Genomic DNA, 17,712 nt, shown 5'->3' with positions numbered 1-17,712 from the left:
ACTTACTAAAGGGCACAGGGACAAAATCCTAATTAACAAAATCAGAAATGAAAAGGGAGACATAACAACAGATCCTGAAGAAATCCAAAACACCATCAGATCCTTCTACAAAAGGTTATACTCAACAAAACTGGAAAACCTGGACGAAATGGACAAATTTCTGGACAGATACCAGGTACCAAAGTTGAATCAGGATCAAGTTGACCATCTAAACAGTCCCATATCACCTAAAGAAATAGAAGCAGTTATTAATAGTCTCCCAGCCAAAAAAAGCCCAGGACCAGACGGGTTTAGTGCAGAGTTCTATCAGACCTTCAAAGAAGATCTAATTCCAGTTCTGCACAAACTATTTCACAAAATAGAAGTAGAAGGTACTCTACCCAACTCATTTTATGAAGCCACTATTACTCTGATACCTAAACCACAGAAAGATTCAACAAAGATAGAGAACTTCAGACCAATTTCTCTTATGAATATCGATGCAAAAATCCTCAATAAAATTCTTGCTAACCGAATCCAAGAACATATTAAAGCAATCATCCATCCTGACCAAGTAGGTTTTATTCCAGGAATGCAGGGATGGCTTAATATTCGAAAATCCATCAATGTAATCCATTATATAAACAAACTCAAAGACAAAAACCACATGATCATCTCGTTAGATGCAGAAAAAGCATTTGACAAGATTCAACACCCATTCATGATAAAAGTTTTGGAAAGATCAGGAATTCAAGGCCCATACCTAAACATGATAAAAGCAATCTACAGCAAACCAGTAGCCAACATCAAAGTAAATGGAGAGAAGCTGGAAGCAATCCCACTAAAATCAGGGACTAGACAAGGCTGCCCACTTTCTCCCTACCTTTTCAACATAGTACTTGAAGTATTAGCCAGAGCAATTCGACAACAAAAGGAGATCAAGGGGATACAAATTGGAAAAGAGGAAGTCAAAATATCACTTTTTGCAGATGATATGATAGTATATATAAGTGACCTAAAAAATTCTAACAGAGAACTCCTAAACCTGATAAGCAGCTTCGGTGAAGTAGCTGGATATAAAATAAACTCAAACAAGTCAATGGCCTTTCTCTATACAAAGAATAAACAGGCTGAGAAAGAAATTAGGGAAACAACACCCTTCTCAATAGTCACAAATAATATAAAATATCTTGGCGTGACTCTAACGAAGGAGGTGAAAGATCTGTATGATAAAAACTTCAAATCTCTGAAGAAAGAAATTAAAGAAGATCTCAGAAGATGGAAAGATCTCCCATGCTCATGGATTGGAAGGATCAACATTGTAAAAATGGCTATCTTGCCAAAAGCAATCTACAGATTCAATGCAATCCCCATCAAAATTCCAACTCAATTCTTCAACGAATTAGAAGGAGCAATTTGCAAATTCATCTGGAATAACAAAAAACCTAGGATAGCAAAAAGTCTTCTCAAGGATAAAAGAACCTCTGGTGGAATCACCATGCCTGACCTAAAGCTTTACTATAGAGCAATTGTGATAAAAACTGCATGGTACTGGTATAGAAACAGACAAGCAGACCAATGGAACAGAATTGAAGACCCAGAAATGAACCCACACACCTATGGTCACTTGATCTTCGACAAGGGAGCTAAAACCATCCAGTGGAAGAAAGACAGCATTTTCAACAATTGGTGCTGGCACAACTGGTTGTTATCATGTAGAAGAATGCGAATCGATCCATACTTATCTCCTTGTACTAAGGTCAAATCTAAGTGGATCAAAGAACTTCACATAAAACCAGAGACACTGAAACTTATAGAGGAGAAAGTGGGGAAAATCCTTGAAGATATGGGCACAGGGGAAAAATTCCTGAACAGAACAGCAATGGCTTGTGCTGTAAGATCGAGAATTGACAAATGGGACCTAATGAAACTCCAAAGTTTCTGCAAGGCAAAAGACACCGTCAATAAGACAAAAAGACCACCAACAGATTGGGAAAGGATTTTTACCTATCCTAAATCAGATAGGGGCTAATATCCAACATATATAAAGAACTCAAGAAGGTGGACTTCAGAAAATCGAACAACACCATTAAAAAATGGGGCTCAGAACTGAACAAAGAATTCTCACCTGAGGAATACCGAATGGCAGAGAAGCACCTGAAAAAATGTTCAACATCCTTAATCATCAGGGAAATGCAAATCAAAACAACCCTGAGATTCCACCTCACACCAGTCAGAATGGCTAAGATCAAAAATTCAGGTGACAGCAGATCCTGGCGTGGATGTGGAGAAAGAGGAACTCTCCTCCATTGTTGGTGGGATTGCAGGCTTGTACAACAACTCTGGAAATCAGTCTAGCGGTTCCTCAGAAAACTGGACATAGTACTACCGGAGGATCCAGCAATACCTCTCCTGGGCATTTATCCAGAAGATGCCCCAACTGGTAAGAAGGACACATGCTCTACTATGTTCATAGCAGCCTTATTTATAATAGCCAGAAGCTGGAAAGAACCCAGATGCCCCTCAACAGAGGAATGGATACAGAAAATGTGGTACATCTACACAATGGAGTACTACTCAGCTATTAAAAAATGAATTTATGAAATTCCTAGCCAAATGGATGGACCTGGAGAGCATCATCCTGAGTGAGGTAGCACATTCACAAAGGAACTCACACAATATGTACTCACTAATAAGTGGATATTAGCCCAAAACCTAGGATTCCCAAGATATAAGGTACAATTTGCTAAACACATGAAACTCAAGGAGAATGAAGACTGAAGTGTGGACACTATGCCCCTCCTTAGAATTGGGAACAAAACACCCATGGAAGGAGTTACAGAGGCAAAGTTTGGAGCTGAGATGAAAGGATGGACCATGTAGAGACTGCCATATCCAGGGATCCACCCCATAATCAGCATCCAAACGCTGACACCATTGCATACCCTAGCAAGATTTTATTGAAAGGACCCAGATGTAGCTATCTCTTGTGAGACTATGCCGGGGCCTAGCAAACACAGAAGTGGATGCTCACAGTCAGCTAATGGATGGATCACAGGGCTCCCAATGGAAGAGCTAGAGAAAGAACCCAAGGAGCTAAAGGGATCTGCAACCCTATAGGTGGAACAACATTATGAACTAACCAGTACCCCGGAGCTCTTGACTCTAGCTGCATATGTATCAAAAGATGGCCTAATCGGCCATCACTGGAAAGAGAGGCCCATTGGACACGCAAACTTTGTATGCCCCAGTACAGGGGAACGCCAGGGCCAAAAAGGGGGAGTGGGTGGGTAGGGGAGTGGGGGTGGGTGGGTATGAGGGACGTTTGGTATAGCATTGGAAATGTAAATGAGCTAAATACCTAATAAAAATGGGAGAAAAAAAAGAAATATACTACACAGGACACATTAGACATATGTGACATGCAATATGTCACACATATTAATTTACATATGTGTAATACATTATCAAGAGCCAAACACGCAATGCATGTAAGTATCTTATACAAGTATCTTACATATACCCAATATATATTATATTACAAAGAATTCACTACATATATGTGAAAAAGAGTAAGAATGCATGTCTACACACCCACTTAGCACATTAATGTTGCACAGTTTGGTGTGTTTAACTCTAAGCTTTATGGTTGGTCTTACAATTGGTTTAAACCTACTGATCAATCCCACCAGGGCAGCAACTCAGTGGAACTTGTTTTATTTGGAGGATCAGCCCTTATTGTAACCTTATTACATAAGGATGAGAGTGTTTACTGTCAATGCCGACGGTGACGGCCTTAAAAATTAATCCACATGTCACTGAGTCACAGCACAAGTGCACTTTATCGGAAGTCAGCATTTCAGGTGAATCCAGTCAGCAGTAGGTGATTTCTCTGAACTAAAAGTCAAAGTATCCTTTGAACTCCATTCACTTTTGCTGAAAACCTAAAATTGCACTCAAAAATGAAAACCTGTTTTTAAAAACAGCACCATAAGCATTTTACACAGAAACATGCTTTCTATCATCAGAGTTCAGATGAATCACAAGAGGGCCAGTCTGGTGTCTGAGAATCACCTTTGTCAAGTGTTTCCAGTTATTGCAATATTATTGCTTTTGCAAAAGTAGGTTTACATTATTATGTTGAACTAGTTTGCTTGGATACAGATGCATTCAAATCAGAAAGTTAACATGAAACTTCCTCAACTGATATAGAAGCAACTTCCCACCAAATTCCTTCCTATTATAAACTGGGAGTCCTGTATATAAATGTCACACCTGCTGATAATTTACTAGTGAATAGTAACTTCTAGATGTCACACATGACAACATGGCACTAGGAGATTGGTAAGGAAAATATAAGAAAAACGGGCTCTAGACGTTGTTTTTCAGGGGAAAATGACAGCCAGTGAAAATGATTAAGGAACAGTGTGGTGTAATACTGTGAGCTCCACATAATGTAGGTATGGAGATACAGGCAAGGATACACAGAGGTGTGAATTGTCTGAGGCCTAAGACAAGGTGAGAACAGGTGGGAAGTCTGAAGTTCTGCAGAGGTAAAATGATGGCGAGGTCTTACAGATAAGAATAAATGAGTTAGAAGTGGGTTCTGCCCATGACACTCAACCCCATGTGGAAAGGAAATCAGTCTGAAGTTGAACTGAAAGCTTGTATCGAGTACTTTGAAATAATCCTAAACAAAAACTTTCATGCCTAACTGGCGTCTAGTACGTTGCATACACTTCCTAGATATTTTGACAATAACCTTATGGGAAACACTATTTTCAGGTCATAGATGGCTTCATTTGAGACCCAGTGGGACATGCAGAAGCTTTCTCAAGGGGACAGGGCCTATGTATGTTGTATTGAGAGTCAAATTCAACTTTGCATCAAAGGCTCCATCACCTGGTCCTATAAGTGGGATGTCATTGCAGCACATCTTAGTGTTGAGACTTGTGGAGAACTGTTCAGGGCCCTCTCTTGTGATGATGAAATAGCAGATGACAGTTCGATATTGATGGAGGTGAGAGATGGACATTCCTCTGATGATAGTCTTTACCCTGTGCTCAGTAATAGTCACTGAACTTAAATCTGAGAAGGAAACAAATTTAAAATAAAGCAGTGGGAGTCAATAGCTGATTCACAAAAGGCATCATTTAGTTATAGGTGGATGGACTGAGAATGGAATTCTGGTTCAGGATGAAACTACAGATCCCAGAGAAGGGGAAGTGTGACATAGCAGTGTCTGAGCAGATACTGAATTTCTGACAAACGAAAGGCTGAACTGGAGGGCAGGAGGGGAGTCAGAAGGGCAGGTGGAAGAAGGAAGAACAACTTGCTGGATTTACAAGCATGTAAGTGTGTACAAGATGGAAGCTATTAAATAACTCAAATATTTTTCAAAGCCCATTATTTCAACACAGACAAAATCATTTTATTTCATAAAAAAGTCACAGACTTAGATGCAGAATAACTGTCACTTAGTAATTTTGCCCCCCCCTTTTTATTGTGCTGCCTGAGCACAAATTATGAGAAATCTTAAGTAGATAGTAATTCAAAAATAGCATTGGACTGGAATGATAATTAGCTGGTTTTCCTTTTAACAGCTCTAGCTGAACATTTAGTCACCTAGCTTTGGAACTGTTAGTGACACCTGGAATGTGTCTTTAGCTAAACTTCTCCCTTTAAAAGCAGGGAAATGATGGCACGATTCCTGAATTACTGAGGAGCCAGTAATTAGAATTAAATTAGAAACTTATTTCCCACTCTCACTGAGGACACAACTCTGTGGTACTGTATACCTTCTTGGCACAAATACCCTTTGCACAATCTCTCTTGCCCTCTCATGTAGACTTTTTTGTCTTGTTTGGCTCATGGCTTATTAGATGAACATTTGCTCTCAACACATTGATGCTTCACTGTTTAAAAACTTATGCTGCTTTTTCAGACCTATTTAGAAGAGTCAGACTATCAATACATGAAGGTGTCCATGTCCACAAAGGTTCTGAGGCTGGAGATATTTCTGCACTGAGTCTCTCCATGCTGCTCTGTGTCGTCTTGCCCCCGTCTCAAGTGCAGAGTCTTCAGTCCTTCACAGGAACCAGCTAACAACCAGACTCTCAGATTATCCTAAGAAAGCTTGTCTCGGTGTGTTTAATGGCAAGGAAAACTTAAAATTGAGGCCAAAAGAAGATACAATCCAAAATACTCAGTCATCCTTCCCTGGGAGAAGAAATTCTCAGACCCAGGGAAACAGGTACTGCAATGAAAGTCCACTTCAGGTTGTTCATCATCTGTTAAAAAAGAGAAGGAACTGTAAGTACAGTAGGAATGATTGTTAATGTGTTTGTGTGTAAAATAAAAGCAGCACATAAATAAGAAATCTAGCCTGGCATGGTGGCACACGCCTTTAATCCCAGCGCTCAGGAGGCAGAAGCAGGCGGATTTCTGAGTTCGAGGCCAGCCTGGTCTACAGAGTGAGTTCCAGGACAGCCAGGGCTACACAGAGAAACCCTGTCTCGAAAAAGAAAAAAAATGTCATGTAAAGGCAAAACACCTGGTAGAAATTAGGTGCGTTTTATAAATAAGGTCAATTATAGGTACATCAAATACAGTTTTAGCACACAAGTCCCAATAAGTATATATTTGTGATTTTAAAAGCAGGAAGAGTGTCACTGAGTACAGCCTCCCGTCAAACTAACAAAGTCTTCTACTAGGTAAGGCAATGTGCCAGTGCTAGTTAGAATGAAGCAACTCAGAGACTCTAACTGACAGGCCTTCAAATCTCTAATTCTTTTTAGAAGACATTTTTACTGCACGTGGTTTTCAAGAGCATTATAGCTCACACATTGCACACTCCTAGAACGTCTTCTTAAGCTGAAAGAAAATGCAAGCATAAGAAGAAGCAATCTCGTAGCTGAGTGTGATTCCTGTAATTCCAGCACCCAGGGGGCTGAGAGAAGAGAGTATAGTATTCAAGGAAACCCTTGGCTCCATAAAGTTTGAGAATGGCCAGGACAGCAGAAGACCCTGTCAAACTAACTAACTAACTAACTAACTAACTAACTAACTATAGTAACAACAACAACAACAATAACAAACCAAACCAACTAAACAAAACAGCAACTACAAACCCCTTCAATTCTGTAGATACTTGCCATGGTACCCAGGGTGATTGCAGATCCTGGTTGAGGGAGCTGCTGTGTACCCCTTGATAAACTCTTGTGCAGTACACAATATATTAACTTTCTAAAATATTTGCAAACAGTCTTAGAAATATATATTCTACATTAAAAAAACAAGAATGATATTTTTCAAAGCACAGGTAGTAAATGCCTTAAAATGCATGCAATAAATCTACCAGACAGACTTTTTAGAATGTACAGAGAGAGGCTAGAGAGACAGCTCAGCAGTTAAGAGCACTTTCTGCTATTGCAGAAGATCTGAAGTTAGTCAGTTCCCAGCTCTGTTATTGGGTACTTCATAATCACCTGTAACACTAGCTCCAGGGGATATTTTGCCCTCTACTGGCCTCTGCACTCACATAGACACAGACACAGACACAGACACAGACACAGACACAGACACAGACACACACACACACACACACACACACACACACACACACACACACACACACATGTACACACAAATAGGAATACACACACAAACATGCAAGCACACACATGCATGCACAATACAAACATGCACATGCACACACACCTGTACATATACTCACACAGACACATGCACAGATACATAACTAACAAAATTTTTTAAAAAAAGCCTTGCAGATACACTTACACAGACACATGTGCAGACATAAACACACTAAAAAAAAATAAATGATTTTTTTAAAAAAAGCCTTAGGGTGAAACTAACAACAACAACAAGATGGAAATAAGTTACCCTCTGTCTTCACTTCATGCTATGTAACAATGGAGAGCCACAATGTGCCCAGGATAGCACATTTGATCTCACAGATGCTAAATAAAGGACATGGAGTATAAATGTCACTTGTATAAAAATTATGTTGGCTTCGTGACTTTAGAAATATTTAGTTTAGTTTGTATGTGTGTGCATATGTGTATGTGGAGTGTGTATTTGTGTTCTTATACACATGCATAAGTATGATGCTCTTAGAGTCCAGAAGAGGGAAGAGGGAGTCAGACCCCTGAAGCTAGAATTACACGTCACACCTGTCTTTTGACATGGGTTCTACCGGTGGAACAAAGGTCCCCAGACTTGAGGCAAGCACTGATAGGCTGCGCCATCTCCCCAGCCCTCACTACACACTACTGAGACCTGAGCCGAGGACTAGGGAGCCTCTCTGTCAAGCACACAGTCTTTCTATCTCACCTTTCCAGCTGGTCACTCCACATCAGGGCTGAGGAGCCTGGGCAGGGCAAGGAGGTGGAGCTGGAAGCATAGTTGGTGTGGTCTCTGATCTGTGAACAGACAGAGGTGTCAGAGGACAGAGCTACTGACTTTGGCTCTCTTCTCTTGATGTTCCCTCAAAAATGTTGGAAGAAAACCAAAACCCACACAGAGACAACACACTGGTCATGAGAAAAGAAGAAATATGCTTTAGATTATCTTCCTAAGACTATCACATTCCTACCATCATACTGAAAACTTGAAACTCACATTCTACTTTCTCCACGTCCACATCTGAAATGACTTCTAAATCTACACAGTGGCAACCTCAGCACTTCTTCAGCCTTGAGTCAAAATGCATGCAATACAATGTCTAGAGTCTGGTCCTTCCAGCTTATAATTTTTCATCACTTCTGATACTCTTAGGAAAAGACCAGAATTCTTAATTAGACATCAACAAACCCTGTTTGGTTTAGCCTCTAGCTGAAAGACTAGCCTCGTTTTAAACTTTCTTCTGCTCCAGTAGCTATCCTTGAGTGGTACGAATGGAGTCACCCTCTTTCCTCTCAAGGTCTTTGCACCTATTGGTTCATCCCTGCTCCCATTAGCTGGCTAACTCCTACTCATCCTATAGATCTCAACTTGAAAACTTGCTTCTTCATTCACTGACCGGGCAGGACTTTTCCATTATTTAATGCTTGCTGTTCATCTCTTCAGGAATTTGTTGTTGGACAGCAATGGGCTTTATGAGTATTTATTTGGTTCTCTCTAAGGGAAAAAGTTCATACAGGAGGGGACTGTGGACTGTCTGCTTTTATTTGCTGATGTGTCTATGACCTGCAGGTCATGACACTAAGAGTTTATGGCATAAATGATGCTGCTGAATTGGTCCCAAAGCACCTACTCTTAATAGCAGTGCCAAAGTGCAGACTAATTCACTGGATGCTGCTGATAAACTAAGGAAGAAAAGACTTCTCACGCTGAAAAACATATTTCTCTTTCATTTTCTTACAAGGAAAAGGAGAATGAAATTGGTTTACTGCCCAGAAAGTTGACTTATTCTCAACAAAGTCGTCAGGATGAGCTGGGGGCAGCACACCTGTGGGAAACACATGACATTGCTTAGCTTGTCAAGTGAACATTCTGGCTGAGTGAAAGAAACTGGTAAGTTCAGGATATGGATGAGTTCATCAGGAAACTGTGTCTGGATACCTGTGATGTGACATGTCTTTCTTACAATTCCAGAGAAAACATATTAGTGACATTTTCCACTCAAACACAACTCTGGGTTAGGGGTGACTTGGGAACAAACATGGTTTCCCATTTCTACTACCAGGCCCTCAGAACCTCCTTTTATTCTTGTAGCTCAAGAAATCCCATCTGGCTGGGGTGGGTTCTGTGCTAGCCAGCCTCGAGGATCCTTCTGATTCGAGTAGGCTAATGGGTCCTTGTTTTATGATGTAAATACATTTGAGCTTGCCACATTTGTTGGCTACGCTTTAGCAGTAAGCAAAGTTTTAGAATCTGATATCAAACACAGAATAACACTGCTGTGTAGGGCTGAGATACTATGGACCAGTCCCTGTCCATTCATTCAGGCCCACAGCTCATGCACCAAACATGCACCTAACACAAGCCATGAACTTGGAACAGTGAGGTGTTAGTGTGAGTTTGTCAGTTGGAACATATGCATCTCCTTGCTTGGGAAAGAGAGCATGGGTGTGCTCATGAGTTAGGGAGAGTGGATAAAAGCTTTCGCTTTCCAATTCTGCTGTGAAATACTACAGAAATAAGTCTGGTTATTGAAATGGTTCTATACTTGATTGATAGATGATTTAACCCAATAATGGTTTCCTGGTGATGGCTTTTCATCCACATTTTTTTTTCTCAAACACATCCTCTATACCATTTCTGAGACAAACACCAATAAGTTCTAAAGACCTTTGGGTTTTGTTGCAACCAGATAGAGCCTTAGGGCACTTAAGCTACCTAAAGTGCCACCAAGTGGTTCTAGCATCCTTGTGGATTCTGCCTCTGAGCTCCATGCCACCCCTGCTCCACTCCCCACAAGGTGAGGCATGTGCAGGAACAGGGAGGACTCTGTAAAAGAAGCAAGCCATCAGGCAGCACCAGATGCTTTGCTTAGCTGTGAATGAGCAGGCTGCCATTGGATAGATAGGGTACTCTTGGGTGTCCAGTGAAAACTAGCTTTCTCTTACCTATGATCCATTCCCCTTAGCTAGGGGCTAAGCTTTTAGACTGTGTTGAGATGCAGTATTTAAAAGTTCATTGGCACTTGGGAGGCAGAGGCAGGCAAAGTCAGGAGACTGGAAGTGTATGGCCAACCTGGGACTTATTTAGGGTAGAGTGAATGGTAGACGGAAATATCCCTCTTAAGCCTACCCTACACCCATGGTACCAGACTCTTGATTTTAATATCATTTAGTGTTTAACTTCTCAATGCCTCCTGTAGTACCTCCAAAAGGGTATGGGAAGCTGCAAATGGGTCTCTCAGACACTTCATCTCTCCACCATGGCTTTGGGTAAGCTCATAGGATGGCAAAGAGTTTCCACACCAGCAAATGTAATCTATCTACCCAATTATCTCTGAGTATAAGAGCCCAAAGTTTTCAGTTAAAAGTATACCTTACCACTTATCTGAAAGTGATATTTCTAGACATTTCTAGAACTTTTCTGGTAGAGTTTTATGGATATCTTATATACAACATATCATTTGCAAATAGGGAAAAACTGTAACTCACGAAGACATACCAAGGGCAGTTTTTAAGAATCCAGGTAAAATACCAAATGCTATCTACCCAAGGTCAGCTTCCTTATCACAACTGTGTTCACATACCAGTCACTTGCTAACACCTTAACACAGCCAGTACTGAATCTTCTCTGTGGGTGTCCTGTGAACCCTTCAGCTGCTGGATGTTTGACTGAGGGTGACTGACCCCTCTGTCTATGAGGTGCTGTAGTTAGAGGGCTCTATCTATGCATTCATCAGTTAACTGACTTATTGCATCTGCTTTCCTACTCCTGGCATGTCAGGGCCAGGACAGTCTACACCAAGGCCAGTACAAACATTAGCTTCATGTTCTTAAGAGCTCTGAGAGGGAACTTCTGAAATTCTCTCCCATTATCTCTAGTCAGCTGTGTTCTTATTACAACCATACTTCTCTCATAGCTTCACTTCCTTCATCTGCCTCCTGTTCACTGGCTTCTTTCAATCCATTTTGAATATGGTTTACACTCTTGAGTCTTTCCTTAAAAAGCAACCATAATTATAAAGTACCTTTCTCCTGACAAACACTGTTCTAAACATCTTACCAATACTAATTTGCTAAATTATCACCATCTTCCTGTGACATGGAAGGAAACTGAGGGACAGAAAAGTAGTCCAGGGTCACATACAAAATGTGACAGATCTTAGCTCAAAACACACAAGTATAATGATCATTACCAACTTACAGCTAGTATATCTTGCATACATTGCTTCCTCTCATGCCCATTGCTGAATTTCACTCAACATTAATAAAAATCATTCTGTTAGTAACTTTCAGTATTTGTTGCCACTACTGGTACTGCTGTTGTTAAGGGAAGCATATCTGTACAATAGATTAATCTCTAAAGTATATAAACTTGGCCTTTCCGTTCTGTATAAAAAGAACAAGACCTTATTATCTGGAATGAACACATTGTTCTGATGAGGGATAAAGTAAATTTTTTTCATGATACTAAAAGAGAAATTAGTCATTTGGTCAGTTAACAATTAATAACTAAACATATACGATAGAGATGAAATTGAAGGGATATTTTGGGATGTTTAAATGGAAATCCAAACCCCTCATAGCCAGTGGCTTTTCATAATCCAAACAATGATATGTAGACTGTACTGCCTGATTTCTCCTTTAAAGAATTTTAATATGGTAGAAAGTCAATTGGAATAACAGGAAACAGTAGAAAGGGGATCTAATTGCAGGAAAAGACAGTATGAAGAAGTCTGACCTTACCTAGTGTAGAAACTCACAGCTCATCTGAGGGTGGGTCAGCTCTTAGGCAGAGGGCCAACCACTCACAACAAGGTGATAATCTTGTGAATACACAAAACTGCCCTTTTTAAAGCTAGAAGGAGCCTTGGGGATCATGGAATCTAACTAAATTTACACATGGTGATGTGAAGCCAAGTCGTTTTTATGGTAACAAAGCTGGATTTTGGTAAAGTTTTGTCTGGAATCCAGTTTCCTTGTTTTTGTCCCACATGAGACCCAAGAATAGATCAGCAGATTTCATCTACTTATAAACAGCCAAGAGCATAAGCTATTCAAAAAAAAAGGAAGAAAGGAGAAAGGAAGGAGGGCGAGGGAAGGAGATGGGTGGGGAGAGAAGGGGAGGGGAGAGGAGGGGAGGGTAGAGAGGAGAGAGGAGGGGAGGGAGGAAGGGGAGTGGAGTGGAGAAGGACTGGAGGGAGAAAGAATAAGAACTACTGACCAAAATGAAAGCTCACAAGGGACTTGGCCAGTGCTGCTTGTCATGAACCCCAGATGTTCATGTGTGTTTGTTGATGTCCTCTGAGAGTGTCTAGCCTCTATCCTAGAACAGCCTAATTACTCCAGGGTATTTTAATGAGTGATCTTGTGTTTTCACACAGTGTCTGTAAGTAGAGATTAGCTCCACTCATAGACAAATGCTTATCCTGATGTTTCCATGAAGTAAGTAACTTGCTCAAATCTAGATCATGAGCCACATCTGGGTCCCCATGTGTTTGAGTTGATAAATTATTCTAGAGTGAGGCTAGAACAGTGAGCCACCTCAGCCAAGGGACAGGCTCTCAGTAGTTTTGTTGACTCAGTATAGTCCTTTTGGTCCACCCTTCATCAGGCCCCCTTCCAGCTCCTCAGAGCTTCCTGGCTCCTTCCTCTAGTTCTTGCAATCCAAATCACTCTGTGAATGAGGAAGAGGGCCTCCATGGCCCTGGCTGCTGTAAGCCTGAGGCAGCTGCAGGTGGATTAGCATCTGTCCTTTATGTCTTGGGGCTCAGAGCCTCTTCTCACCATGCAGGTTTGGGGACTGTGGCACTTTGGCTTGAACTTGGACGTTTTCAGTGGGTTTCTATGCTTTCCCAGAATACTGACATGTATTCTAAGCAGAATAAATCTTCATCACACTGCCCTCCTTACGTTAACATAGGCTCCCAATGCCTTGGCAGCTTAGAGAAAGAGACATATAAAAATGACTGAGGAGATGTTGGGTTTCCTGGGATATAGAAAGAATGTTTGAGGAGAGCTGTAGAGGAAAGGCTTCGTTCTTAAAGGTACAGTAGCAGGTCTGAGCCAACACTGCCTGCCACAGCATTTCTCTCTGTGCTAAGATTGAGTAGTGCCTGGAGAACACAATGTCCCCTCTTCTCCTGTGTGCCCAAGACTTTCATGCACATTGAGGGTCACTGTAGTCGTTGCATGTCAAAAGCCTGAGAAGGAAGAATGTGCAGGGTGAAATCAATTTCCCAGTAGGAGGATCCTCCTGGAAGATAGCAGGAAAAGGCTGAGAAACGGAGCCCTCACCTCTCAATCTCTGTGGTTACACCTGGACCATCTCACTACAGATCCCAAAGAACCTGAGAGCTGAGCATGGCCCTCATCTCCGGCAGATCTTCACTTCTCTCACTATGAAGTGAAAAACTTGGTGTTTTCCTTTAAAACCCCGACATCATCACAGAAAGTAAAGGGGGTGCTTGTGAGTACAAGGTGTGAGGTGATGCATGGGGGGCTGTCCAGAGGCAGGGCTTCAGATAATTCAGTGCTTCTCTATGAAGGAGTTAACAGTGCTTCCCACAGAGTTTGATAAAAAGTCTTTAGGCGCTATGGTTCCACACAGCCAGTCATCTCTGTACTGCTGTGGGCTTTCATTTCCTCTTTACATGGTTATTTTCCAGGAGGATTTGCACGCTTTATTTGAACATTGCATCAGTTAAAATCCATATTGTGAAATACTATAAGAAAAAAAGTAACAATAAAAATCCATATTCCAAGTGGTTAGCCTTGAAGTTATAGTCATACACGTGACTCTAAACAGACTGGGTAGGTTATGCTTACATATTCAGCTGCATATATTCACACCTATATATTCAATAATAACAGTTAAAGAAAAAGGCCAGAATTTCAAGAGAGAACAAGGAGGGGAACATAGGAAGGATTAGAGGGAAGAAAGGGGAAATTATATTTTAATTAAAAATTAATAACAAAAATTTAAGACACTATCTAAAGCAAACCTCTATAATAATCTAAATTTTACAATAATTTTTGAATGAACCAATGTTAAAACATTACCTTAAATTTTAAAACATCAACAGGCAAAATATAAGGAAAAAACAAATCCATATCCCAACCATCAAGTTGAAATGATTCTTATTGTCAGTACCCCGGAGCTCTTGACTCTAGCTGCATATGTATCAAAAGATGGCCTAGTCGGCCATCACTGGAAAGAGAGGCCCATTGGACACGCAAACTTTATATGCCCCAGTACAGGGGAACGCCAGGGCCAAAAAGGGGGAGTGGGTGGGTAGGGGAGTGGGGGTGGGTGGGTATGGGGGACTTTTGGTATAGCATTGGAAATGTAAATGAGCTAAATACCTAATAAAAAATGGAAAAAAAATATTTATGTATGTATGTGTGTGTGCACCTAAGCATATGTCTGTGCATCATATATATATATATATGTGCACCTAACTATATATTTGTGCATCATGTCTGTGTATATGTGTGTGTATGTGTGCACGTAAGTATATGTCTGTGCATCATATGTGTGCATGTGTGCATGTGTGTGTACACCTAAGTATATATTTGTGCATCATGTGTCTGCCCATGAAGGCCAGAAAGCATCATATCTTCTGGAACTAGATTTATAGGTGTGAAATGCCATATGGGTCCCAAGAACAGAAGCTGTGTCCTCTGCAAGAGCAGTGCTCTTAGCTGCTTAGCATCTCTTCAGCATTAATTCTAAAAGAAGGAAAGAAAGAAAAAAGAAACACACATACATACAAACCCACATACACACACAAACACACACATGCATATACACACATGTACACATACACATACAAACACATCACGCACATACAAACACACACACACACACACACACTGCTAGAGAATCTCCTTCCTTAACCACAGCACTTTTCAGTTCCTCCTTTATCATCCCTGCACAGTCATGTGGACACAGGTTCCTTCAGAACATGGTTTTCGTGCCTCTAGTCTTTGTTTCAGTGCCCACATCTGGTCCCTGTGTAAGAAAGCCAGCGAGCAGTGTTTTCTCTATGGATCCTGCCTTGACTCCTCTCAGTGATTGACTGTGACCCAGAAGTGAGAGCCAAATAAACCTTTTCCTCCCCAAACTGCTACTTAGGGAGTGTTTTCTCATGATAACATGGAGAAACTAGACCATTCTATGTGACTGTGGGTTAGACTGGAAGGACTAGTGTGTGTGAATTGCTTGGAACAGAACTGACAGTGTACTCAGGACTCAGGAGTAAGGAACTCCCTTTCAGCTACATTGGATATGATATTTGTTACCCTGTCTGCAATTCCAAGCTCCTGCAAGGGAATGTCCATAGCTATGACCTCTGCTGAAGACATACTCGTGGGTCTCTCTGCACACATTTTGTGTAAGGATGCTGTCCATTGAAGTCCAATCTGTCTGTGAAGATATGCAAACTAAAGTCATAGATTAGCCTGTGATCTGTGGTCTTGCCAATCAAGGAGCAAACTGTTGATTTGATGGTTCATATTGACTGTAAACTTGACCAAAGAAATGAACCTCTGTCAGGTCTATGGGGGAGTTTCTAGATCAGGTAAATTAAGGCAGGGAGAACCACCATCTTGGCTGTGAGTGAAATCATCCATGAGCCATCACAGACATGGGGTACAGGAATGAATGTTAACAGCAAAGCAAGCTGAGTACCACTGTTCACCTTTCCCTGTTCCCTGACTATACATGCAGTGTGAACTCACATTCCTCACACTTTTTTTTTGACACAACTTTTCTGCCATGGTAGATTATTTCCTTGAATTGTGAGCCCAAATAAATTCTATATTGCTTAAGCTGTTTATGTCAGCTACTTTATCACAATGAGAAGGCAAGAAACTAACACGGCCAAGATTTCCTCTCTTGAGGATCTGAGCCTGGAAGGTAGTGACATGGTTTGGATATAAAATGTCCCCCTGGAGCTCAGCTGTAGAACCCTTGGTTCCAGCATTGGTTCTGGGAGGCTGATGAACCTTCAGGAGGGAGGGTACAGATGGCACAGGTAAGGCATAGAGGAAGGCATCTTAAGGTTTCTCAGTCTGCTTCCTGGCTCACTCAGTTGTAAGGAGTCCCAGCCACGGGTTCTGCTGCTATGACGTCCAACATGTCTTCCCCATCATACCATAATGCACCAGGCCTCTCAAATGATGGATGAACCCAAATCAATCCTTCTTCCCACGAGCTTCTTTCTAGCAGATTTTTTTTCTCACAAAAACAAGAGAAGTAACTAATGAGAGTGCCAGGAGACTCAGGGCCTAGCTATCAACTTTACTGTTTACTTTTCTTGACAAACTGAGAAGTAGTGAACTCAGGCCAGAATTGCGAATTTGTTCCAGTCAGCCCTACAGCACTATATCTGAAAGTAGGCCCTAGGTCCAGCCTTCCAAAACATGGCCACCAAGTGGGGACCAGTTCTTCAAACATATGAGCTTGTGGGAATAAGGCCAGAATTGCGAACTTGTTCCAGTCAGCCCTACAGCACTATATCTGAAAGTAGGCCCTAGGTCCAGCCTTCCAAAACATGGCCACCAAGTGGGGACCAGTTCTTCAAACATATGAGCTTGTGGGAATATTTCATATCAATAACATTCACCTAAATGGAAAAATATTTTTAAAAGAAAGTAAAATAGCTAAAAAAGAAGTTGAACAGATTACAGTTGGAAAGGTTTGGTGACAACAAAAATACCCCCATATCTTTATACAAATATACAAATACATGAAATATATTAGAAAAATTGTTTCCTGGGCTTGGTAAAAATATTGACCCTAACAATAAAATCTATTTTTCTGCTAAAGGAACATAGCGATAAGATGACTCCTAAAGGCATTTTGCTATACCCATAGATCAGCATCTTACTTAGAGATAACCAGAGAGGCTCCCTCCTATAGTAGATGGGAATTAATACAGAGACCCACAACTGGGTAATTTGAGAGACTTTGGCGCATTCAGCCGTAAATGGGATGTCTTCATCAAAGTTCTCCCTTCATGGATCAAAAGAGGAAGCAGAAAGACTGTAAGAGCCAGAAACTATGGATTACACCAAGGACCTCCCA

At 41.1% G+C, this 17,712-nt stretch overlaps 1 protein-coding gene across 4 annotated transcripts in view; it reads right to left on the bottom strand.

The window, feature by feature from the left end:
• Positions 1-5,385: 5,385 nt before the first annotated feature.
• Positions 5,386-17,712, bottom strand: part of Ptger3 (prostaglandin E receptor 3 (subtype EP3)) — a 77,938-nt gene continuing 65,611 nt past the window's right edge. The window contains exons 3-4 of one of the 4 annotated variants that reach the window (NM_001359745.2): positions 8,335-8,423; positions 5,389-6,269 (exon numbers count right to left, since the gene is read on the bottom strand). In NM_001359745.2, coding sequence (NP_001346674.1) covers positions 6,266-6,269; positions 8,335-8,423 — 93 coding nt within the window. In that variant the 3' untranslated portion in view covers positions 5,389-6,265. Of the gene's footprint in view, positions 6,270-8,334; positions 8,424-17,712 lie in introns of all 4 variants that reach the window. The other 3 variants (XM_011240038.2, XM_006501140.3, NM_011196.4) reach the window with 3 other exon arrangements.

Source organism: Mus musculus, chromosome 3 (genome assembly GCF_000001635.26).
Source record: "Mus musculus strain C57BL/6J chromosome 3, GRCm38.p6 C57BL/6J".
Lineage (NCBI taxonomy): Eukaryota > Metazoa > Chordata > Mammalia > Rodentia > Muridae > Mus > Mus musculus.
This window is presented reverse-complemented; position numbering and strand designations above follow the sequence as displayed.